Below are 25,743 nucleotides of genomic sequence, written 5' to 3'. Positions count from 1 at the left end.
TCCTTATTAAGGTTAGATTACTGCTTATTTCTTAAGCTTTGGTTTTAATATTCCATTATAAGCCAATTGCCTTATGTTTTTCTCCTTATTCCTTCAACTATATTTTTTGTGAACTGCTTAGAAAACTATGTTTATATGTGGTATATTAAATAAACGTTAACTGTGAACTGTAAATGTCAACATTGTAGCGTCTGTAATGTAATGCTTGAATGCACTGAATTCTGCAATCTGTTCCATAATTTTAAATATAAGCTTTTTGTACATACTATATGTCTGTCTAAGGGTATAATATTTGCATACGGTGCCTTTGTAATCAAACATAAAATTTGCATTAACATACAGAAGTTGGAAGTACCATTAGTTCAACATTGTTGACAATATCAACATTCTTTTACCCATTTGAGATGTTAGGTGATGGATACATGACTTCCTAATCCACATGGAGGTGATTTAAGAAGGCATTCGTTGAAGAGAACAATGCTGGATTTTAGACTTAATATTCTGAAATCCTTTGGTTTGAATTCTACAATAGAATAGCCATTCATTTTTCTGAATTAAAAAAAATAATTGAAAAATTCTTGAGTGTTACATTACTTACCCCTTTGCAATGCAATGAATCTTTATTATAATATTGAAAATTAAGGCCCAGATTCTGTAACCAGCGCCTAATATTAGGCACCTATTTCGGAGGCGCCTATCTAAATCGATTAACAAGCTCAGTTACGCTTTTTAATCAGCAATAATTATCAAGAAAGCGCAATTCTGCACTAAAAATTTAGGTGGCCTTCATAAAAATAGGCGCTAGGCACGTTAGGCGTGGGCATGGCTACATGTTGGGTGCCTTGTTGCAGAATCGCTGCTCTTAAGCTCTCAGCTAGGCGCCTAACTTTTAGTTGTGCTTAGAGCTGGCCTATGTCTTGGGCGCCTCCATAATAGGATCCACTCAGTGTGATTCATTAAACACGTCTCCCCCCTCTTGATCAATGCTCATTGGTTACCAGTCGAACACAGAATTAGCTATAAAATTTTACTTTTAACACTCGCTACTAAACTGAACAATCAACCTGATTTCATTAACAGACTTCTAATCCCGTATAGCACATCAAACTCTCTCCGCTCAGTTTCCCAAAATCTTTTAGTTATACCTTTGTTAAAATCTATTAATATGTTGCGCTCCAATAACTTTGCTGTTACTGCCCCCACTCTGTGGAATTCATTACCGATTCATCTGCGCTACGAATCTGATATAAAACAATTAAAAAAACTAAATTAAAAACATTTCTATTCCAAGATGCTTTTGGATAATAATTGCCCTTTTAAGGGCTAAATTTAAATTTCTGCTACTTTTTACCTAACCTATTGTCAGGAATGAGCTTCTTGAGCTCCTGTGCAGCCCTGCCCCGCTAGCAGAATGGCTGCTGCCAGGTCCCGTGAGTCTCGCGACAACTGGAGGAAGCCATTCTGCTAGTGGCGCAGGGCCGCGCGGGAGCTTGAGAAGCTCGCTCCTGCATGCCTGTGCACTGCGAGCCCTGATCGGCGAGTCAAAGGAGATGCGCAGGGCTGGAGCATGGTCCTGCCCATACACCACTGGACCACTAGGGATAACTAAAAAGGTATGTGGTGGTGGTGGTGGTGGGGAGGGTAATAAAATGATTTGTGTCAGCCGGCCGGAAGACTGGAGGAATCTCTCTTGTCCCAGCCTATTAGAGGAAGGAAGGGGGGGGGGGGTGTCAGGTGATGACCCAAATATAGGACGAGATCCCCATTTTTGGGCCATTTTTTTGGCCCAAAAATCTCATCCTATATTTGAGTATATACGGTAGATGCTTTAATGTAGGCCTTTAAAACCCTGGCCTACATTTCAGCTAGGTGCCGGTAGCCATGATTCTGTAAAAGGCACCTAAGCATGATTGACATGAGAGGCACCTATCTTTTTAAGCACCATTTACAGAATTTTCCCCTTCCTGTATAAAGCATTTGGGAGCCTGGATGCCATTATAGAATGTTAGTGTGCCAAAGCTACTGCTGTGGCTAAAAATGGCCAGGAAAAAAGGCAAATGTGCCATGGATGGGTGGGGTAAAGGGGAGAATATGCCATGGGGTGGGAGCAGGAAGCTGAAGGCTTGACATGGAGATTGGGGAGGGGAGGGAAGATACAGTGATAACTGAGGAGGTGATGAGAAAAAAAAATGAGGTTTGGGTATTGGATACAGGAAAAAAAATTTTAGAGGAAGACAGAAATATGGGTTATGTTGGAATTTAGAGGGAGACACAACTGCACTTGAAGTGAGATACGGAACTGAGGAGGCTGGAGCCTGAGAAAAGAAAAGGTAGGAATGGATTTCAGGCCTTACGAAGGGGGAATTTCATGGAAAACACTACAAATAGACTGCAGCAGAATTTTAAAATATTGTGCACAGAATTAAAAAAAAAAAAAAAAAGTGTGCAGAATTCTGCCACGAGTAGTATGTGAAGAAAACATACATATGTATGTAGTATGTGAAAAAAACACATACATACCAGCATACATCTGCACTTATTGTTCTGTGCATAAATATTAGACTTACAAAAATTATGTGCAAGGCATTTTTGTGAGGCTAATATTTCATGCACTCAACATTCTTTTTCCTGTTCAGATGGGTGCTGGCATTTTTGTTTTCTTTGGACAGGAACATAGTGACACTGCCCTTACCACAGAAACTTTGTGCACATGTGGCCAGCAGACTTTCCCTGATTAGCACACATATTCTGTGCATCTTGAATTTGCATCTCATTAGCAACTGAAATGCTGCAGAATATTTTCTTGCTGATCTCAAATATGCTCAGCCATCAGCACCTGGCTTTCTGCATTGACTCCACAGGTTGTAACCCTCCAGAGTCAGAAGTTACTCCACCTCCATATCTGAATGTAATTCATCTTTGAGCTAAAACCTTAAAAAGACGTAAAAAAATTCACTGGCTGAATACTGACTCCAATATGTATTATACTCTGTGGAGAGTGATAGGGAATTTATTCTTCGTATGTATTTTCGTCATATAAATGATAAGTTTTTGGGCTCTAATGCTCGAGTTTTTCCAGATTTAGCTCAGAGGACTCAGAGACGTAGGAAGGAGTTCTTGTCCTTGAGGCCAAGAACTCTAGCCTTAGGGGCTACATTTCTTGTTAAATTTCCTGCAAAGTGTTATGTATCTTTATCAAGATAAGAATTTTCTTTTCTTTGAGCCTAAACAAATTTTGGAATTTATTGGATCAAAAGAAAGATTGGTAACCATGTCTAGTGCCAGCTGGCTGTAATTTGGGAATCTAATGCCATGACCTTAATTAATTTTGTTATTTGTTATTTCTATTTGGAAGTTTATTTCTTTTCTTGATCTTCATTTTTGTGGACCAAATAAGATATAGTTAATGTTTCCTTTATAACTCTTATTGAATATAATTTCTGGATCTGTAGCATCGTGTAAAGCAATACTTGTATCTAAAATTGAAAATCTTATAAATAAATAAATTTTAAAAAATAAAAAATTACTCTGTCAACACATGTGAAAATTCTCCTGTACAATTTCCTGAATCTGAATTTGAGAACAAGTTTAAGTTTCAATTTTATTGAATTTGATTAACTGCTTAATGATATGAAATTCATCAAAGCAGGGTAAAAACACTGGGATGGGGATGGCTAGAGAAAATGACTGGATACAGGGTGGGGAGAGAACCCTGTGTGCTAGCAGGCAGAATTTTCGCTCTGTTCTTTCTTTCATGTTGTCCACATCCTGAAAACTCCAGCCATGGCTGTAAGTGCTTTCACCAGGCAGTGAGAACAAATATTTTTGAAAATCACTACTAGCATAAAGCCATGCCAGCCTCAATTTCAGTTGGATTTTGAACCAGCTCATCAAAAAAAATTCAGGACTGCTAGTTTAACTCACAAAAATACTTAAACTCTTTTTGCACAGGTTGTGCAATTTTCAATAAAGCAATTTAGTATTGCTGCAAAGCAGATAGGCAGGTGACACCCGAGTACAGCAAGGAACTGGTTACCAGCAGACATCAACATGCGGTGGTTATGACGCTTCTCAAAAAAAATCTCGCTGGACTCCACCTGACCGTCCAGCTATTGCCCTGCCTAGCTTCTCCCATACCTATCCAAGCTACTCGAGTGTGCTGTCATCCATCACTGCCTCGACTTCTTTTCATCGTGACAGACTCTTGATCCTCTACAACAGGGGTAGGGAACTCTGGTCCTCGAGAGCCGTATTCCAGTCGGGTTTTTAGGATTTCCCCAATGAATATGCATTGAAAGCAGTGCATGCAAATAGATCTCGAGAGCCGTATTCCAGTCAGGTTTTCAGGATTTCCCCAATGAATATGCATTGAAAGCAGTGCATGCAAATAGATCTCATGCATATTCACTGGGGAAATCCTGAAAACCCGACTGGAATACGGCTCTCGAGGACCAGAGTTCCCTACCCCTGCTCTACAATTTGGCTTTTGCCCCCTACACTCCAGAGACTGCCCTCACTAAAGTGTGCAATGATCCATTCCTGGCCAGATCTACGGGCCTTTACTCGATCCTCATCCTTCTTGACCCGTCTGATGCCTTTGATTGCTTACTCCTTGATATTCTGTTCATACTTGGATTCCGCAAAATCTGTCCTCTCCTCGTCTGCCTCCTACCTCTTTAGTGTATGCGTTGGTGGGTCCTCCTCTGCTGCTATCTTGCTAGCGGTCAGCATACCCCAGGACCTTTTCTTTTCTTTCTCTACACCTCTTCCTTTGGTGCCCTGATCTCCTCCCATGGCTTACAGAATCACCTATATCAGGGGTGGGCAACTCCGGTCCTCAAGGGATGGAATCCAATCGGGTTTTCAGGATTTCCCCAATGAATATGCATGAGATCTATTTGCATGCACTGCTTTCAATGCATATTCATTGGGGAAATCCTGAAAAACCGATTGGATTCCGGCCCTTGAGGACCGGAGTTGCCCACTCCTGAATATGCTGATGATTCCCAGATCTACCTCTCTGCACCTGAAATTTCACCTGAAGTCCAAGAAAAAGTCTCAGCCTATTTGGCTGACATTGCTGCCTGAATGTATCGCCGCCATCTGAAACAAAATATATCCAAGACTGAGCTGCTCCTCTTTCCTCTTAAACTCTCTGCTCCTCTCCCTCCGTTCGTCATATATGTAAATAATATTACTGTTCCAATCTCCTCTGTTCGCAAGCTTGGAGTCCTTTTGAACTCTGACCTCTTGTTTTTTACACACATCAACAGACTGCTAAAGCCTGTTGCTTCTATCTTTACAACATCGCCAAAATTCATCCCATCCCATCCTTTGTCCACACTCTTGTAACCTCACACTTAAGACACCAAGCTATTAGAATCTATCATATCCACCCAACTCTCTTCCTACCTAGAAAGATTCTCTATCCTCCTACCCCACCAATTCGGCTTCAGACCCAACTTCAGCACCGAATCCCTCCTGGCCTCACTAATCTCTAAAGTGCAACAACTCCAATCGCGTAACAAATCTGCTGTTCTTCTTCAATTCGACCTCTCCGCAGCCTTCGATGTCGTTCACCACGACATCCTAATCTTCCAACTCTCCGAAATAGGCATAAGCTCCACTGTCCTAGACTGGTTCTCGAAATTCCTACGCTTCCGCTCCTACACCGTAAACACAAACGGTACCTCATCCCCCCCCTGGAAGCCGAAATGTGGAGTCCCGCAAGGCTCCCCCCTCTCCCCTATCCTTTTCAACATCTACATGTCCTCTCTGAAACTACTTCATCTATCCCCCCTAGAAACTCTCTACTCCTACGCTGATGACATCCTCATCCTCCTTGAGACCGACTCGAACCTCTCTAACCTCACCGAAAACATATCCACATGTATCACGAACCTCCAATCCTGGGCCCAATCTGTACAAATGAAACTAAATGAGTCCAAAACAAAACTACTTTGGCTCGGCCCTATTTCAGACCATTTACCCTCCTCCATTCCACTACCTTCCGGCCCCACTCTCCAGCTCGAGTTTTCAAGCAAAGTCCTAGGCTTCATCCTAGACTCCTCCCTCTCCTTCAGTGATCACCTCAACTCCCTGGTAAAAAAATGCTTCTTTAGCCTCCATATGTTGAGGAAAGTAAGATCCTACTTTCACCATTCTCATTTCGCCATCCTCGTTCAATCCACCATCCTCTCCAGACTGGACTACTGCAACTCCCTCTATATATGCCTAACTAAGAAAAACCTCCACAGACTTCAACTAATTCAGAACGCCGCGGCCAAGCTTATTTTCACAAAGGGCAAGTTTGATCACGTCTCCCCTCTCCTCTCCAAGCCTCACTGGCTCCCAGTATACTCCAGAGTCCTCTACAAATGTGCCTGCTTATCCTTCAAGATTCTACATGGCATCCTACCCCCCGTTATCCCACTCCTTTGGAATTCCTCTAACCCACTCTCCTCTAGATCCTCCCAAAAACTGAAACTATCTTTCCCATCTACAAAAGGTATATCCCGCGCGGGAAAACTTGGAACATCCCTCCCTTTTAGAACCACAGAACTCTGGAACAACCTCCCATCCCCGCTCAGAAATGTTAGCTCCTTCCAATCCTTCCGTAAACATCTGAAAACTTGGCTCTTTTCAAAAATATAATCACCCCTCGTTCTCTAGTACCCTGTTCCCTCCCTATCTTCTTATTCCCTCTCCCATATCCATCTTTGTAGTTTCCTTTTCCTCCTAACCTCTGTAAACCGTGCCGAGCTCTGCGCTTGCGGAGATGATGCGGTATACAAACCTAAGGTTTAGTTTAGTTTAGTTTACTGCAATTTACTTCTAACAGGTCTCCCGCTGAACTTCCTCGCTCCCTGCAATCAGTGCAAAACTCAGCTGCACGACTTATCTACTGCCAACCTTGCTACATTCACCTTAAGTTACCCCTCTCCTCAAATCACTTCACTGGCTCCCTATCCACTCCTGCATACAGTTCAAAATCCTATTATTAACCTAGAAGTATCTTCGTGCCATAGCCCCTCAGTATCTGTCTTTATACGCCTGTCCAAGAATGCCATTCCTCATATAAGCTCTTTTATCTTTACCCTTCTCCTCCACTGCCAATTCCAGACTTCGTTCCTTTCATCTAGCTGCCCCATATGCCCGGAATAAAACTACCTGAGTCTGTCCGTCATGCCTCTTCTCTTCCCTTGTTTAAAGGCAGACTGAAAACCCACCTTTTTTTATATAGCCATCAGTCCATAACCTTACTCCCCACTGCTCACCACCCTAGCCAGCAGATTAACCCCCCCCCCTCTTCATCCTGTTTATCTGTCATTTCTGTTTAGATTGTAAACTCTTGAGCAGGGACTGCCTCCTTTGTGACTCTGTATAGTGCTACATATGTCTGGTAACGCTCTAGAAATAATAATAGTAGTAATCATGATCAAGAGCGGTCAGACCTGGTTGAAAATAGAAAAAAATTTAAAAAAACAGGATAAAGTGCAGCTCTTCCCACCTACACAAACTTCACAAGTTAAATTTCTTAATGCTCTAGTCAACAAGAATAGATTTAAAAAATAGTTAAGGTGGAATTAATGTACTTCTGCAGAGACTGCTGCTACCAAGGTGCTCCCCTCCCCCAGTCTTCCAGAGAGTTACCTTGCTGCTTACCAGGGGAGGAGAAAAAGGGGGCAAAGGACGAACGCCCAAGCCTCTCTAGCAAAATGCTGGCTGCAAGGATTAAAAATGTTAAATCCTCCCACTGCCAAACCTGCCAAGGCCTGAAAAAGTCAGAGCTGGGGAAAATGTCAAGGTACTTCTGAGGGATCCCGGCCTCTTCCCCTACACTGACTAACCTGCGGCTGGAAGCTGGACACCCTCTTGCTTTGCCTGCAGCTGCTCGTACCAGGCTGGAAGCCTCGCCATATCCTCTGGATCAGCCGCAGGGCCATGCCAGGCTCCTAGGTACAGGCAGATCGCAGACAAGCAGTCACCGAAAGAAACACAAGATTAAAATGGCAGGAGAGAGTAGCAGGGCACGGGACAAATCTTGAAGCTGGATCGTCACATGCAGTCACACAATCCCCCTGAATACAGAGAGGCACAACTGAGACCTCAGAAAGGAAAAGCAGCAGAATATGACCCCAAACAAGAAAGGCCAACCAGGAGGCATGATTGTGTTAAGGTGGCACTGGTTAAGGTAGTCCAGTAAATTGTCACTTACTCATACAATATTGTACTGCCACAAGAGAAGGTAGAAGGAAAATAATTGACAAGTTTGTTACTACAGTACTAATTCTATAGCGCTACTAGATGTACACAGCGCTGTACATATTACATATGGGGGGGGGGGGTTTCTGCCCTTAGTAGGCTCACAATTTTAGGTTTTTGTACTTTGTTCTATTGGATAGAAAAAAGTCTTGTCTGAGTAGTGCCAGTGGAATATTTCTGGCTACCTTGTGCAGCTTCAGAATTGGGCACCTTGTTACCCTTATCTTCTGCTGAGGATGTTCAATGTATCCAGCTACTGGTAGCAAAGTAATCACAATTTCATGATTAAATTAAAATATATTTTTTCTTTGTTATTTCTGGGCCAGAGACCTTAGAAGTCTACTGGGTGCTGACCTTAGTTTCCAATTACTGTATTTGCCGTTGAAGCTCAGACTATCCAACTATTTCATTTATGGGATTCAGAGCATGAAAGTTAACCCATTCATATTCTAATTAGCAATCCCCTGTGTTCATCACACGCTTTTTTGAATTCCATCATAGTTTTCCTCTCCACCACCTCCCTCGGGAAGGCATTCCAGACATTACAACTCCTTTCACCATGGGTTCTGCATCCCCAATCTTATATGTCATGTCTGTCTGTCCAAGTTAGATTGTAAGCTCTTCTGAGCAAGGACCATCTATAAATGTCAAAATGTACACGCTGCATATGCCTTTCAGCACTATATAAGTGATAAATAGTAGTAGTAATAATAATTGAGTGTTAACAACCAACTATTGAAGTTAATTGGCACCCATAAGGATCTGTATAGCTATCTGATTGTGTTCTATTCTATGAGGCAGGGCACCTAACTCTCATATAGTAGTAAGGGGGGGCAGGGAGGTGGTCTGCCCCAGGTGCTGTCTTGGTGGGGGCACCGGCACCTCTCCTCTCTGATCCGCTGCCACATGCGTGCCTTCCCTCCCCTCTCTCGTACCTACTTAGGGCCAGATACACAAAGCTCCCATACCACTGTGGTGGGAGGGAGTTTTCTTTTACCAGCGATGTTCAGCACAATAGCATGCAAAATATATGCTTTCTATTCATACAGAGAATCGCAGGTAAAAGGGGGGAGGAACTGTACCTGGCATTTGTTTCTCCTCCTGCTGCCTTGTAAAAAAAAAAAAAAAAGTCCCTGCTCTCCCTGCCTGCTAGTACAGCTGACCAGGGCAGGTGAATCCTCCATCATCTAAGCTGGCAGGACTTCTCAAAGCCACGGCAGCTTCAGGGAAGTCCTGTCGGCTCAGCTCATCAGGGATTTCTCTTCCCTGATTAGCTCAACCAGCAGGCAGGCAGAGGCTGCTTTTTTTCTTTTAAAAAAACCAAAGCCCTGCTGGCAGGGGGCCCAAACCAGGACCCCCTGACCCCTCTCGAAACTAAGCCCCCTTCTGGTCTCCCTGACCATTCCTACCACCCCAAAATCCTCTGGGGAGTGCCCTTAGGTGCCTGAGCCAATCAGTCCTGGGCCCCTCCCTATGCATCACCGGCATGCACTGGGAGGGGCCTGACTCTGATTGGCTGAGGTGCCTAAGGTTCCTCTCTGGGGATGGGAATTAGGCACCTGAGCCAATCAGAACTTTAGACACTTCCCAGTGCATCCCAGATGCATTGGGAAGGTGGCCCTTCAATGCAAGAGGGAGTGGGCATCTATACTGCCTGATTTTCAACAAAAGGTATAGGGGGGGCGGTGTTGGGGGTGGAGGGTCATCGAGCTGGGGTAGGGGGTTCTGACCCAACCCCCCCAGCAGACTAGGATTTTGTTTTAGGGTGGTGGGAATGGTCAGGGAGACCAGAAGGGGGGCTTAGTGTCAGGGGGTCCCAGTATGGGCCCCCTGCCATAAGGGCTTTGGTTTTTTAATGCTGCATTGAGAATAAAACTTTGACATTAATCTTGCGTTAGGAAGCTGTGTGTCAAGGTATTTGTGACCTGGAATGACCACTGTGAAGATGGGATCCTAGGCTAGATAGAACATTGGTCTAACCCAGTAAGGCTTTATTTATGTTCTAAGCTTTAGTGCACTGTTCTTCAACCGCCAGTCCGTGGACCGGTGCCAGTCCGCAGAAAGTTCCTGCCGGTCCATGGAGGGCCGGCGAGATCGACACGGTTAAATTTCCCATCGGCATCTCTTTCCCTTTCCCTTCCAGGGCTTAGGATCGGCTGCGGACAGCAAAAAGAAACACAGAAAATAGTAGATGACGGCAGATAAAGACCCGAATGTTCCATCCAGTCTGCCCAACCAGATTCAATTTAAATTTTTAATTTTTTCTTCTTAGCTATTTCTGGGCAAGAATCCAAAGCTTTACCCGGTACTGTGCTTGGGTTCCAACTGCTGAAATCTCTGTTAAGACTTACTCCAGTCCATCTACACCCTCCCAGCCATTGAAGCCCTCCCCAGCCCATCCTCCACCAAACGGCCATATACAGACACAGACCGTGCAAGTCTGTCCAGTTCTAGCCTTAATTCAATATTTCATATTATTTTCTGATTCTAAATCCTCTGTGTTCATCCCACATTTCTTTGAACTCAGTTACAGTTTTACTCTCCACCACCTCTCTTGGGAGCGCATTCCAGGCAACCACTACCCTCTCCGTAAAGTAGAATTTCCTAACATTGTCCCTGAATCTACCACCCCTCAACCTCAAATTATGTCCTTTGGTTTTACCATTTTCCTTTCTCTGGAAAAGATTTTGTTCTACGTTAATACCCTTCAAGTATTTGAACGTCTGAATCATATCTCCCCTGTCTCTCCTTTCCTCTAGGGTATACATATTCAGGACTTCCAGTCTCTTCTCGTACGGCTTCTGGCGCAAGCCTCCTATCATTTTCGTCGCCCTCCTCTGGACCGCCTCAAGTCTTCTTATATCCTTTGCCAGATACGGTCTCCAAAACTAAACACAATACTCCAAGTGGGGCCTTACCAATGACCTGTACAGGGGCATCAACACCTTCTTCCTTCTACTGACTACGCCTCTCTCTATACAGCCCAGCATCCTTCTGGCAGCAGCCACTGCCTTGTCACACTGTTTTTTCGCCTTTAGACCTTCGGACACTATCACCCCAAGGTCCCTCTCCCCGTCTGTGCATATCAGCTTCTCTCCTCCCAGCATATACGGTTCCTTCCTATTATTAATCCCAAATATATTACTCTGCATTTCTTTGCATTGAATTTTAGTTGCCAGGCATTAGACCATTCCTCTAACTTTTGCAGATTCTTTTTCATCTTTTCCACTCCCTCTTTGGTGTCTACTCTGTTACAAATCTTGGTATCATCTGCAAAAAGGCACACTTTTCCTTCTAACCCTTCAGCAATGTCACTCACAAACATATTGAACAGGATTGGCCCCAGCACCGAACCCTGAGAACTCCACTACTCACCTTTCCTTCCTTCGAGCGACTTCCATTAATCACAACGCTCTGGCGTCTGTCCGACAGCCAGTTTCTGACCCAGTTCACCACTTTGGGTCCTAACTTCAGCCCTTCAAGTTTGTTCAACAGCCTCCTATGAGGAACTATATCAAAGGCTTTGCTGAAATCCAAGTAAATTACATCTAGCATATATCCTCGATCCAGCTCTCTGGTCACCCAATCAAAAAATTCAATCAGGTTCGTTTGCCATGTTGCCTCGGATCCTGTAACCCATTAGATTCAAGGAAGTACACTATCCTTTCTTTCAGCAACACTTCCATTATTTTTCCAACAACTGAAGTGAGGCTCATCGGCCTGTAGTTTCCTGCTTCATCCCTGTGACCACTTTTATGAATAGGGACGACATCGGTTCTCCTCCAATCCCCAGGCATCACTCTCGTCTCCAGAGATTTGTTGAACAAGTCTTTAATAGTATCCTGGGATGGATCCTGTCTGGTCCCATCGCTTTGTCCACCTTCAGTTTTTCAAGTTGCTCTTAAACACCCTCCTCCACTCGAACATTAAAGATACTCTCTCCATTTGTGAGGACCAGATCCAATATCGCTTTTTCCCTTGTGGGTTCCGTCACCATTTGTCTGAGCAGAGCCTCTTGAAAGGCATCCACAATCTCCCTACTTCTTTCTGATTCCGCAGACGGAACATTCCAGTCCGCATCTGGCAGGTTGAAATCTCCCAACAGCAGAACCTCCTCTTTCCTTCCAAACTTTTGGATATCCACAATCAGATCCTTATCAATTTGCTACGATTGAGTCGGAGGTCTGTAGAGTCGGAGGTCTGTAGACTATACCTACGTAGATAGAAGTTCCATCTTCTCTTTTCAGAGCAATCCATATCACTTCTTCCTTTGCCCAGGTCCCTTGCATTTCGGTCGCTTGGATATTGATCTTTACATAGAGAGCTACTCCTCCACCTTTTTGACCATCTCTGTCCTTCCTAAAAAGATTATATCCCGGTATGTTTGCATCCCATCCATGTGATTCACTGAACCATGTCTCTGTGATAGCGACAATATCTAGATCTGCCTCTAACATCAGGGCTTGCAGATCATGAACTTTGTTACTTAGACTGCGAGCATTTGTGGTCATCGCTTTCCAGCTATTTTTCAGCGATAATCTCCTTTTTCGTATGGATTTTTGTTTCGTTTCACTTTCTGTTGCAATACTAAGAAATGAGTTGCTGATATTGGTTATGTTGCAGTTTTTACTACTATCACATTTTTTCTTTTGCCGGAGGTGGTCTCTATAATTGTCCTTCGTACATACACCACCCCCACCTTCTAGTTTAAATGCCTAGAAAAATGTTGTCTAAATTTCTCTGCAAGGTTTCTTTTTCCTGCTGTAGCCCATCAGTGCAATATAGCTTCTTGTCCTTCCATGTATTTCCCCATCCTCCTATGTACCTGAAGCCTTCTTGATGACACCAGGCTTTGAGCCATCTATTAAAAGTCCTCTGTGTTTTTCACTCTTTGCTCTCCCTTTCCATATGCAGGCAGTATTTCAGAAAAAGCTAAAGTCTTTACAAAAGGTTTCATGCCCTCACCAAGCTCCCGAAAAGCCACGAGACTTTTCCTCTTGCCTGCATCACTATAGGCTCTGCCGATCCTGATCCCACCCCCCTCTGAAGTGACTTCCTGTGTTTGAGGGGCAGGATTGAGACCGGCAGAGCTTATAGCAAATAGCAATGCAGGCAAAAGGAAAGGTCCCGCAGCTTCTGTCTTTGTTCAGAGTTCTGGGCAAGGGAACTGTAAGTAAACTGATGCGAGTTAAGAACCAGGTTGCTTCCAATTTAGTGTCAGTTATGGTGAGACCAGCCATTGTGACACTGGAGTCACTCTGGGGCCAGCAGCCAAGGGAGGGAATAAGAGATGCTGGATTCCCACGTGTTGTGGGAAGGGGGTGGTAGACAAGGGGGGGGGGATTGGTGTGACAGAAGGGAGATGGTGGATCCCCTTGGGGAAGGATAGTTATTGGAACTAGGTGGGAGTTGGAAGAATAGGGACACAAAGACAGATGCTGGACCTTGCAGGGGGCAGAGAGATATGGAAAGTGCTGAACAGGAGGGTGGAGTATGAAGACAGAAGTAAGATGTTGGACATGGGTAGAGGGAGTAGGGCGACAGAGGGGATATGCTGGACATGGTGAAGGGGGAATAGGGAGACAAGGCGAAGATGCTGAATAAGGAATGGAGGGAGTAGGGTGATGGAAGGTATCTGCTGTATTAAGATGGGGAAAAGAGGGGAGGTATTGGAATACATTCAAAATAAAACCATAACTGAGGCTTGTGCAGATGGGATCAGATGGTTTGCGGGGACCGAGCTTGCGGAGACGGGGCGGAAATGTGTTTTTTTAAATTTCAGTCTTAGTAGTTTGCCGGTCCACAAAATAATTATTTTATTTCTGCCGGTCCACAAGTATAAAAAGGTTGAAAAACACTGCTTTAGTGCATGGCTCTAACACAAGGTTTTTGCATTTTTCCCTTGGAAAGCTGTACTATGTATTTTATGCTGCTTCTATTTCATCTGCTGTTAATTGTACCAAGGAATTATTTAAGAAAATAAGAATAGCCTTACTGGGTCAGACCAATGGTCCATCTAGCCCAGTATCCCGTCTTCATGGAGGTCAAGCCAAAGTCACAAGTACCTGTTAATTGGTTGTTTAAAAAAGGGGAAGGCCAAGGGGAAAGATCTTGCCAGGTAATGGTACTTCTTGGGGTTTTAAAAAAATATCTTTATTCATTTTAAAGCCAAAAATAAGTGCAACATATTATACAGACAGCTTACACTTTAACAGCACTTAATTCTATCAAGTTATATTTTATAACAAATACATATATTATCCTCCCTTTTACATATCCAACAATTGCACTCAAATTAAAAGTATCTCCCCACCCCCACCCTAGACGTGTATGATCAAAGGGCAAAATCAAAAATTACTCCTTACAGAATTTTGTCAATGGTTCCCAAACATCCATAAATTTCCTATAATGTCCCTGTTGTATGGCCATCATGCATTCCATTTTAAAAGTGTGGCATTAAAAACTGGCTGGAACATAGGAAGCAGAGAGTAGGGATAAATGGACATTACACGGACTGGAAGAGCATCACCAGTGGGGTGCCGCAGGGCTCGGTGCTTGGACCCATGCTCTTCAACATCTTTATAAATGATCTGGACATAGGTACGACGAGCGAGGTGATTAGATTTGCGGACGATACAAAGTTATTCAGAGTAGTGAAGACGCAGGGGGATTGTGAAGATCTGCAACGTGACATAATCAGGTTCGAGGAATGGGCATCAACATGGCAGATGAGGTTCAACGTGGATAAGTGTAAAGTGATGCATGTCGGTAACAAAAATCTCATGCATGAATACAGGATGTCCGGGGCGGTACTTGGAGAGACCTCCCAGGAAAGAGACTTGGGAGTTCTGATCGATAAGTCAATGAAGCCGTCCACGCAATGTGTGGCGGCGGCAAAAAGGGCGAACAGAATGTTAGGAAAGATAAAGAAGGGGATCACGAACCGATCAGAGAGGGTTATCATGCCGCTGTACCGGGCCATGGTGCATCTTCACCTGGAGTACTGCGTTCAGCACTGGTCACCGTACATGAAGAAGGACACAGTACTACTCGAAAGGGTCCAGAAAAGAGCAACTAAGATGGTTAAGGGGCTGGAAGAGTTGCTGTACAGCGAAAGACTAGAGAAACTGGGCCTCTTCTCCCTCGAGCAGAGGAGATTGAGAGGGGACATCATCAAAACATTCAAGGTACTGAAGGATATAGACTTAGTAGATAAGGACAGGTTGTTCACCCTCTCCAAGGTGGGGAGAACGAGAGGGCACTCTCTAAAGTTGAAAGGGGATAGATTCTGTACGAATGTAAGGAAGTTCTTCTTCACCCAGAGAGTGGTGGAAAACTGGAACGCTCTTCCGGAGTCTGTCATAGGGGAAAAACACCCTCCAGGGATTCAAGACAAAGTTAGACAAGTTCCTGCTGTACCAGAACATATGCAGGTAGGGCTAGTCTCAGTTAGAGCACTGGTCTTTGACCAGAGGGCTGCCGCGTGAGCGGACTGCTGGGCACGATGGATCACTGGTCTGACCCAGCAGCAGCAATTCTTATGTTCTTATAGAGATTCCCACCAGAAAGTATAATTTAACCGATCCCAATTTTTCCAATTCCTCAAAATAAGCTGTATGGCAACCCCTGTCATAATAAAGAGAAGTTTATTATTATGGAAAGATATTTGACTTTTAGCCCTCATTAACATGCCCAATAGCATGGTACTGTACGTCAATGTCACTGGATTTTCCAATAAATTATTCACTTGACCCCAAATGAATCTCCAAAACTTAAGTATCAAGGGACAAGTGTGTGGCGCAGTGGTTGGATCTACAGCCTCAGCACCCTGGGGTTGTGGGTTCAAACCCCGCACTGCTCCTTGTGACCCTGGGCAAGTCACTTAATCCTCCATAGCCCCAGGTACGTTAGCTAGATTGTGAGCCCCCCGGGACAGAGAGGGAAAATGCTTGAGTACCTGATTGTAAAAAAAAACCGCTTAGATAACCTTGATAGGCGGTATATAAAATCCTAATAAAACTTGAAACTTGAAAATAGAACAGTAGATGATCCAATGTCAATACATCGAGATGACAGTGCCAGCATCTATTAGACTTGGAACTATCTAATTTCTGTAAACAAACAGGGGTCCAAAAAGATCTATGTAACAAAAAAAAACCCCATGTTTATCTTATAGATGCTGAGGCCGTACATCTCATCCTCCAAGTCCAAATTCATGGCCATTGAGATGCAGAAATCTCCTGCTTTAACTCAATGCTCCAACTGTCATGAAGACCAGTTTTTGGTTTCTTATTCAAAAATTCAGTTATTAATTTGTACCACTGAGCGGCCTGATGTCTCAGGAAATCTGGCTGGAAGCATAGGACAGACAAACTATACTGATTTTTAAAATTTTGCCAATCAGGGAACCCCTTCTTAATGGCTTGTTTCAACTGCAACCATTTATAATTTTAAAACTTAGAAATACCAAATGTTTGTTGCAGTCGTGAAAAGTCAAGCAGCTTTCCATCTGATACTACATTATCCAGAGTATGTCTGCCCGCCTTCATCCAGTGCTTCCAGATGACCTTAAACTTGCCAATTTGAATCTTGGAGTTCAGCCAAAGGGACTGACAGATGGATTTATGAATCAGAATAGGTGTTAAATTATTAATACCAAGTTTCTAATAAAATTCTATTGTCCTTATATAACCTAGGTAGCTTGATACTTAAAATGTGATACATACCCTGACGCATTATATAGGCTTGATGGTACCTATAAAAATTGGGAAAATTTATCCCCCCCACCGCAATTGGTTTTTGTAAAGATACTAAAGCAATTCTCGCTGTCTTACCCAGTGAAATAAATTTAGTAAGAATACTATTTAATTTCTTGTAAAAGGACCCCTGAAAAAACACTGGCTACATACCCATTTGGTAGCAAACCACAGGCAAAATTATCATCTTAACTGTTTGAACTCTCCCCCACCAAGACAGTTGTAATGGGTTCCATTGCTCACATATTTCTGTGACCTTCAGCAATAAAGATTTTTCATTTACTTTCATCATTTCTTTCAATGTTTTTTGTATCCAAATACCTAAATATTTTATATCCTCTTCCTTGCAAAGAAAAGGGAATGTATCAGATAATCTTTTTGGACAATGTACATTTAGCGGAAGAACCTTGGATTTACTCCAATTTATTTTATAACCAGAAAATTTTCCAAATCAATCAATCAAATTCAGCAAATGCGGGATGGAAGTTTCAGGATTCCTCAAATGAAGCAAAATATCATCTGCATACACAGAGACTTTATATTCTCGACCTGCATAAGGAATATCCTGTATCTCCTTTGCTTGTTGAATAGCCATTAGCAAGGGTTCCAGTACGATGTCAAAAAGCCAAGGAGATAACGGACATCTTTGTCTAACTCTCCTCTCCAGACAAAAACGTTCTGAAAAAGTATTATTAATATATAATCTGGCAGAAGGGGAACTATACAAGATTTGAATCATTTGTATGAATCTGGAACCAATATCAAACCAATCCATTGCTTGATACATGAAGGTCCACTCCACACGATCAAAGGCCTTCTCTGAATCCAAGGCCAGATCTTCCATGGCTTTTGTCAAATTTATCATGTGGAAAGCCAGCCTGGTGTTATTTGAGCAACGAACCCCGTTTGAGGAATACCAATAATATAAGGGAGAGCCTAGGTAGTGGTTCTTGTGACCCAGGTTGGCCACTGTTGGAAACAGGGTACTGGGCTTGACTGGCCTTCGATCTGTCTCAATATGGCAACTCTTATGTTCTTATGGAAAACTGGCTCCTTTTTGGGGATAAAATTAGTACTCTCTGTGACCAGCTGGAGAATGATAGTCAAAGGAGGGATTTGGAAAGATGGCAGGAGGGAAAAATAGACCTTGATAAGGCTATGGGAGAATTCAGTGTGCCATCTTTGCATTATTTAATTGAGCACATTACATTTAAACATTTTTATTGAACAAATACACTTTACATCTATTAGTCAACAAGCACAATTCAATTTTTATACAATAAATAATCCTTTCCTGCCTCCCCAGTAAATTTATCCCAAATTTACATCCACTCCCAGTCCCCCCAAGTCCACCTAAATAATGACTGTGAAGGCCCAGGGCCCTCATAATTAACTGAGCAGATTAAAGACATTAACCCTTTTATTGCTGTCTTGACATGCTATTCATGATATTTGAAAGCATGTCTGGGGAGGTAGCTACGATGGTCTATAGGATTTTGAAAATGTCACTGGAAGAAAGGATGTTCCGTGAAAAATGATTGCATTCAGTGGTTACCCCGGTATTAACAAAGGTGGAATAGAACCCCTTTGGATTGTTCCAGCTATAGGCCAAATTCAATTCTACAACTTGCTGGCCAAAATGATTACAAAATCTCTATTTTTACCTGTTTGTTTGTGGAGGAGAATGGAATTTTGCATTGGGCCCTAGTATGCTTTTAGCCAGACCATGAGGTAGAATCTACTTTTCTGTCAGCACATGATGAGGTTAAGAGATGTAGGAATGTGGAGATGTGGGGTTGATCATGTTGGACCTTTAGGCAGAGTGGGATATTTTAAACAATGGGTGCAGTTTTTCACCCTTCAGGATTTGCTTATTACCAATTCTTTTTAGTTTGTACTTAGAACCTTTGGGGGAATATATCAGGTGGGGTTTACATGTTGTATATATGCTGATGACATTCAACTTTTGTTCCCTTTGAAAGGTGAGAAGACTATAGTTATGTAGAATTTGGATCAAGTATGGCAGAAGATTGCAGATTGGGTTTTCCCAGACATGTCCTCTTTTTGAGGGCTCTGTCAGGTGTCCAGGCTTTTGCCCTTTTAAAATTTTGTCCGGGTTTTCACACAGTGTTCCGGTCCCACTGAAGGCAAGCCTGCAATCTTTGGGCAGTCATTCGTCCCATTATTAAGGATCATAAAATCAGTTCTGAGGAAAAATCCAATTACAAGCCAATTGCAAATATCCCTTACTTGGCAAAGCTGAATGAGAAGGTAGTATTTAATCAAGTATCAGAGTTCATATAAAAAATGAACGTCTTACATACAAATCAAACAGGATTTAGACAGCATCACTCTACTGAACATTCGTTGATTGGCGTGGCTACCTCCATACTTTACTTTCTGGATCATCATACATCTGTCCTTCTGATCTCTATCGATCTTTCATCGGCGTTTGACACAATTGACCACAATCTTCTTATAGACAGACTTCAGTCTATAGGCATTACGGATCAGGTTCTTCTTTGGTTTAAATCGTACTTTGAAAATTGCTCTTCAATTATGTTTTTCAACAATACAACTTCTGAAAGTTTCTCGGCAACATATGGTATTCCACAAGGATCCATTCTTTCACCACTTTTCTTTAATATTTTTCTTGCACCCCTCATGACCCTTTGCCAATCCATTGGCTTTACTGTATTTGCTTACGCAGATGATATTCAGCTTTTACATCTGCTTGATCCCAATAATTCTCTTGAAACAATAGCAATTAATAAGAAACTTGAACAGATTCACCAGTGGCTTGATGCTAATAGATCAGCTCTTAATGTTAATAAATCAAATGTCATATTCTTTCCCTGAAAAGATAGTTTTAAACTTATTTTTCCAATTTCTATTAAGGGTACCACTTTACAGTTGATAAGTAGCATTAAGATCTTAGGGGTTATCTTCGACGATAAACTAACTTATCATGATCACATTAGTAACATTGTTAAATCAACTTTCTACAGACTTCATCAAATCCATTCAGTTTCAAAATTTCTATGTCCAAAGTCTCTTAACATATTAATTCACTCCTTGGTTATCTCAAAAATCGATTATTGCAATGCCCTATTCAAGGGAATAGCCCAAAATGAAATCAGACGTTTACAGATCATCCAAAATGCATCAATCAAACTTATAATGAAAGCTAAGAAATTCAATCACGTGACTCCCCTTCTTAAGAAAGCGCACTGGCTCCCAGTCGCGTACCGTATAATGTATAAATTAAGTCTGCTTACCTTCAAATCTTTGCTATACAAAACTCCAGCTTTCATTTACAAATCATTGATTTCCTATACCTCAATATGATCAACATTTACTATTTATTCCCTCACTTAAAATTATTAACACATGGCGGCATTTAATCTTTTCTGTTACAGCTCCTCAAACATGGAATTCTCTCCCTATTTACTTAAGGGAAGAAAAAAATTTTGATAAATTTAAGAGCAAACTAAAAAGCTTTCTTGTTAAAGATGCATTTAATAATTAGAAAGCCTGACTAGGAGTTTCATTCTAATCCTATAACTTCTCTGAGGTTCATTGTTCTTTCCCTTCCTATTGGTTTTTTTTACCATAATTGTCTTCTCTTCTATCAATCAATTTGTATTTCTTTTCCCATCCTTTCCTCATGTTTTATTATGTTTTGTAAGGTTTAGTTCTCTGTTTGTTTTGTTGCCCCCTTAATTTTGTAATTTTACTGATACACTAATCAAACACAAATTAGACACGATCCTGGACGATGAGAATCTACAAGATCCCCATCAACATGGATTTACATAGGGAAGGTCCTGCCAATCCAATCTAATCAGCTTCTTTGACTGGGTAACGAAAAAGCTGAATATGGGGGGAATCCCTGGACGTTGTGTACTTGGGATTTCAGTAAGGCTTTTGATAAGTGTCCCATACCGCAGGTTATTAAGCAAGATGAGCTCGATGGGATTAGGAGGAACATTAACTACATGGGTTAAAGACTGGCTCAGAGGTAGACTTCAGAGGGGGGTGGTGAACGGTACTCTCTCTGAAACGTCGGAAGTGATCAGTGGAGTGCCGCAGGGCTCGGTCTTGGGTCCAATCCTATTTAATATCTTAGTAAGGGACCTGGCTCAGGGGCTTCGAGGTAAAATTACACTATTCACCGATGACGTCAAACTATGCAACATAGTAGGCAAAAGCACAGTGCCCGACTATATGACGCAGGACTTACTCTTACTGGAATAATGGTCCATAAGTTTTAATGCCAAAAGTGCAACTAAGTTTTAATGCCAAAAAGTGTAAGTTCATGCACCTTGGCAGCAGAAATCCTTGCAGAACTTACACCCTAAATGGTGAGACCTTAGCAAGGACTGCAGCAGAACGAGACTTGGGAGTGATCATTAGTGAAGACATGAAGACACCAATCAAGTGGAGAAAGCTTCATCCAAGGCTAGACAAATGATGAGTTGTATCCAAAGAAGTTTCGTAAGCCTGAAGTTATAATGCTGTTGTACAGATCCATGGCGAGACCTCATCTGGAATATTGTGTACAATTCTGGAGGCCACATTATCAAAAAGATGTACTGAGAGTTGAATTGGTTCAGCGAATGGCCACTAGGATGGTGTCAGGACTTAAGGATCTCCTGTATGACATCAATAGCTAGACCAATTACGGGGTCTGACATTGTTTTAGCATAAGCGTTAATATGATGAAAGAGACGCAGGTTATCTCCTATATATCTTTGTTTAATGAACCCTGTTTGATCTTTATGTATGAGAGACGGGATTACTTTGGTAAGTCTTAATGCAAGTAGTTTTGCCATTATCTTATAATCTAAGTTAAGGAGAGAAATAGGGCGGAAGTTTTTAACCAAGGTGGCGTCTCTATCAGGTTTGGGGATTACTACAATTGTGGCCTCAGTGAAATTGAATTGTTTGTTCGGAGTGGAGTGGAGGAAATCATAATATGTAAGAAGGTAAGGTGCTAGGAGGGTTCGGAATTGTTTAAAGAATTCATTAGTAAAACCGTCTGGGCCAGGGGCTTTCCCAGCTGGTAAAGAAGATATGGCAGTTTGACATTTGGCATTTGACCGGGTGGAGTGGTCTTTTCTTTTTCGTGTCCTGAAGTGGTATAACTTTGGCTCATTTTTCACGGATTGGATAGAAACGCTATATCGCCAACCCACAGCTCGTATTCTAATTAATAACTCTCTATCCAATAAATTTTCCCTTCACAGAGGTACACGACAAGGCTGCCCTCTCTCACCATTGTTATTTAATTTAGTGTTGGAGCCCTTCCTTTCAGCTATCCGACAATGCCCCTTAATCAAAGGCATGCCTCCTCTAATAGAGACTTCAAATTAGCAGCTTATGCTGATGATGTTTTACTCTTTCTTAGGAACCCTCTAGTCTCTCTTCCTCACCTTATTCAAATTGTCACTCAATATTCTCTCCTCTCTGGTTATTCTGTTAATTGGGAGAAATCAGAGATCTTCCCTCTGAACGATAATATTCTTCCCTCAGATCTAGCTCACTTTTCCTTCTCATGGTCGCATGAAGCTGTGAAATACTTGGGGATCTTAATACATAAAGATCCGGTATATGCTCAAGATCTTAATATATCCAAAGTCAAAAATATAGTACTAAATACTACATCTCGATGGTCTCCACTTTTTCTATCCTGGTGGGGTAGAATAACAGCCGTCAAAATGACTTTGGCCCCTCAAATCAATTACATTCTCTCTATGCTTCCTCTTCTATGCCGGAAGTCATTTTTTCAATGGCTAAATAGGAAGCTATCTGAATTCATTTGGAACAAGAAAAAACCTCGAATTGCTCTCGCCAAGCTGAAAGCCTCTAAGATTAATGGTGGTCTTAATTTTCCGGATTTTTATCATTATTATATTGCTTCACTAGCTAAATATGGTGCTTACTGGCTCACTGACTCCCTATTCCAAGATCCTCCTGCCTGGTTTGAAATGGAGAGCTTTTTACACACCTCCTGCCTACTAACAGTGTCAATACCCAGACACTTGAGAAGGTACTCTTTGCTGAGTTCAACGCAACATGCTCTTCATCTTCTAGATAAATTGGCTGAGATCTCAGTTTATGATAGTCCACTCATGTCCCTTTGGAATAACTTTAAAATTCAAAACCATGGCAAATCCCTTTCATGGAAAAGATGGCAGCGGGCGGGTCTATGGTTTGCCCATCAATTGTCTACTCCAAATCTGTCTGTTCCTTTTGATATTATTTGCTCTACATATTCGCTGCCTCCTGTTTATTCACAATGGCTCTCACTCACTGAAACACTGTCTTCTATGCATATACGTTTTGACTTCATGACTTCCACTCATACTATTCGTCATTGGTCTATACCACAGTTTTTCAACCGCCGGTCCGCGGACCGGTGACGGTCCGCAAAAAAATCTTGCCGGTCCGCGAAGGATTCGGTCCCCGCCGCAACGAAAGGCCGGCGTCAGCTGACTTGCAACTTCCTGTTGCAGTCGCGGTGCCGGGACTCCTGCCTTCCACCGCGTTTGCCTCCTGCCTTGTCTCCGCACCTCCAGACCAGCAGCGGCAGCTCTGTATATTTTTAACTTCGGCACAGAGCTGCCCCTAATCAATAGTTTAGCGCGGTTTCATGAGGCAGCTTCGGGGCCTTTGCTAGGCCGGCCCGCTTCGATGATGCAATGTGGGCCGGCCTAGCAAAGGCCCCGAAGCTGCCTCATGAAACCGCGCTAAACTATTGATTAGGGGCAGCTCTGTGCCGAAGTTAAAAATATACAGAGCTGCCGCTGCTGGTCTGGATTCTTGGCCCACTGAAGGAGGGCAAAGAGCAGCTGTCCTGAAGGTTTCCCTTCCTCTCGCCTTTGCAGGTCCCTTTTTTCCACCTTTTTTTTTTTTCTTCTTCAAACGGCAACTGGCCCCAGCATCGACATCAATCAAGTAAGTTCCACTGTTCCTTGCAAGCGGTTCTGCTCGGCCAAAGCTTCCCCTCTGACATGAGCCACCTCAGGGGAAAGAAAGTGACCCGCAAAGGTGAGGGGAAGGGGGCAGATAATGGAAGTTGGAGGGGGGGAGAGAGAAGGAGCAGATGATGGAATGGAGGAGATGAGAGAGAGAAGGGGACAGATGATGGAAGTGAGAAGAAGGGAGAGAGAGCAGAAGGCAGATGGATGTCAGTTGAGAGGGGAGAGCAGATGCTGAATGGAAGTGGGGAAAGAACACATACTGGATGGAAGGAGATAAATAAAGGGGGAAGAAAATAGTAAGATAATGGAGGGGTGAGGGAAAGGGGTGACAAGCTGTGGGTAGACACAGTGAAAAGAGGGAAACAGGACTAAATAGTAAGAAAGAATTTAATTTAGATGGAGGCAGAAAATAGAGAAGGAAGACCAGAGAAGAAAAGGGAAGAGAGAGCAGAGAACAATATCAGATCTGAGTGGAGGAAATGAGAAGAGAGATGCTAAAAACCACAGGGGGGAGGGAAGGACAGAGATGCCAGACCATGAGGGGAACAGAAGGAAGATGATGGATGCCAGACCAAATTGGGGGGGGGGGGCAGGAGGATAGATGGAAGGGGCAGATGCTGGACTGAAGAGACAGAGAAGGTTATCATGCCGCTGTACCAGGCCATGGTACGCCCTCATCTGGAGTACTGTGTCCAGCACTGGTCACCGTACATGAAGAAGGACACGGTACTACTCGAAAGGGTCCAGAGAAGAGCGACTAAGATGGTTAAGGGGTTGGAGGAGCTGCCGTACAGCGAAAGATTAGAGAAACTGGGCCTCTTCTCCCTTGAACAGAGGAGATTAAGACGGGACATGATCGAAACATTCAAGATACTGAAGGGAATAGACTTAGTAGATAAAAACACTATTCACCCTCTCCAAGGTAGGGAGAACGAGAGGGCACTCTCTAAAGTTGAAAGGGGGTAGATTCTGTACAAACGTAAGGAAGTTCTTCTTCACCCAGAGAGTGGTAGAAAGCTGGAACGCTCTTCCAGAGGCTGTTATAGGGGAAAACACCCTGCAAGGATTCAAGACAAAGTTAGATAAGTTCCTGCTGAACAAGAACGTGCGCTGGTAGGGCTAGTCTCAGTTAGGGTGCTGGTCTTAGACCAGAGGGCCGCCGCGTGAGCAGACTGCTGGGCATGATGGACCACTGGTCTGACCCAGCAGTGGCAATTCTTATGTTCTTATGTTCTTAGGGCAGACGCTGGATGGAAGAGAGTGAAAAGGCAATGAAAGCAGAAACCAGAGACGACAAAAGGTAGAAAAAATAATTTTATTTCTATCTTGTGATTCAAATATATCAGATTTGAAGTATGTATCTTGCTAGACATTTAGCTTATTCAGTTTTCTTGATAGTAGAGGGGATATATGTGAAGGGGAGGGGAGACAGGGTTTTTGTTGATCTTTGCCCTGTATTATTTGTATTTATAAAATGACAATTGTATAGAATATTGTTTCTTTTTATACTTTAATAAAATATGTTCAATATAAAATCATAACTATTTGAGGCTTGTGCAGATGGGATCAGATGGTTTGTGGGACCGAGCTCACGGGGATGGGGCAGCGATGGTTTTTAAAAAAATTTCAGTCTTAGTAGTTTGCCGGTCCACGAAATAATTATTTTATTTTCGCCGGTCCACAGGTGTAAAAAGGTTGAAGAACACTGGTCTATACTGTCTCTACTTAAAGGCAAG

At 42.8% G+C, this 25,743-nt stretch overlaps 1 protein-coding gene across 6 annotated transcripts in view; it reads right to left on the bottom strand.

Annotated features, from left to right (window-relative positions):
* The window catches only part of LDHD (lactate dehydrogenase D), a 158,023-nt gene that overhangs the window by 85,908 nt on the left and 46,372 nt on the right, over positions 1 to 25,743 (bottom strand). For 4 of the 6 annotated variants that reach the window (XM_033940923.1, XM_033940924.1, XM_033940925.1 and 1 more), the window contains exon 1: positions 7,851 to 8,131. The exons of the other annotated variants lie outside the window; for them this stretch is intronic. In XM_033940923.1, coding sequence (XP_033796814.1) covers positions 7,851 to 7,946 — 96 coding nt within the window. In that variant the 5' untranslated portion in view covers positions 7,947 to 8,131. Of the gene's footprint in view, positions 1 to 7,850; positions 8,132 to 25,743 lie in introns of those variants that run through there. 6 annotated transcript variants of the gene reach the window in all.

The sequence above is a fragment of the Geotrypetes seraphini genome, chromosome 4 (assembly GCF_902459505.1).
Source record: "Geotrypetes seraphini chromosome 4, aGeoSer1.1, whole genome shotgun sequence".
In the NCBI taxonomy this organism is placed as follows: domain Eukaryota; kingdom Metazoa; phylum Chordata; class Amphibia; order Gymnophiona; family Dermophiidae; genus Geotrypetes; species Geotrypetes seraphini.
The sequence above is the reverse complement of the archived record's forward strand: the minus strand, read 5'-3'. Positions and strand labels throughout refer to the sequence as shown.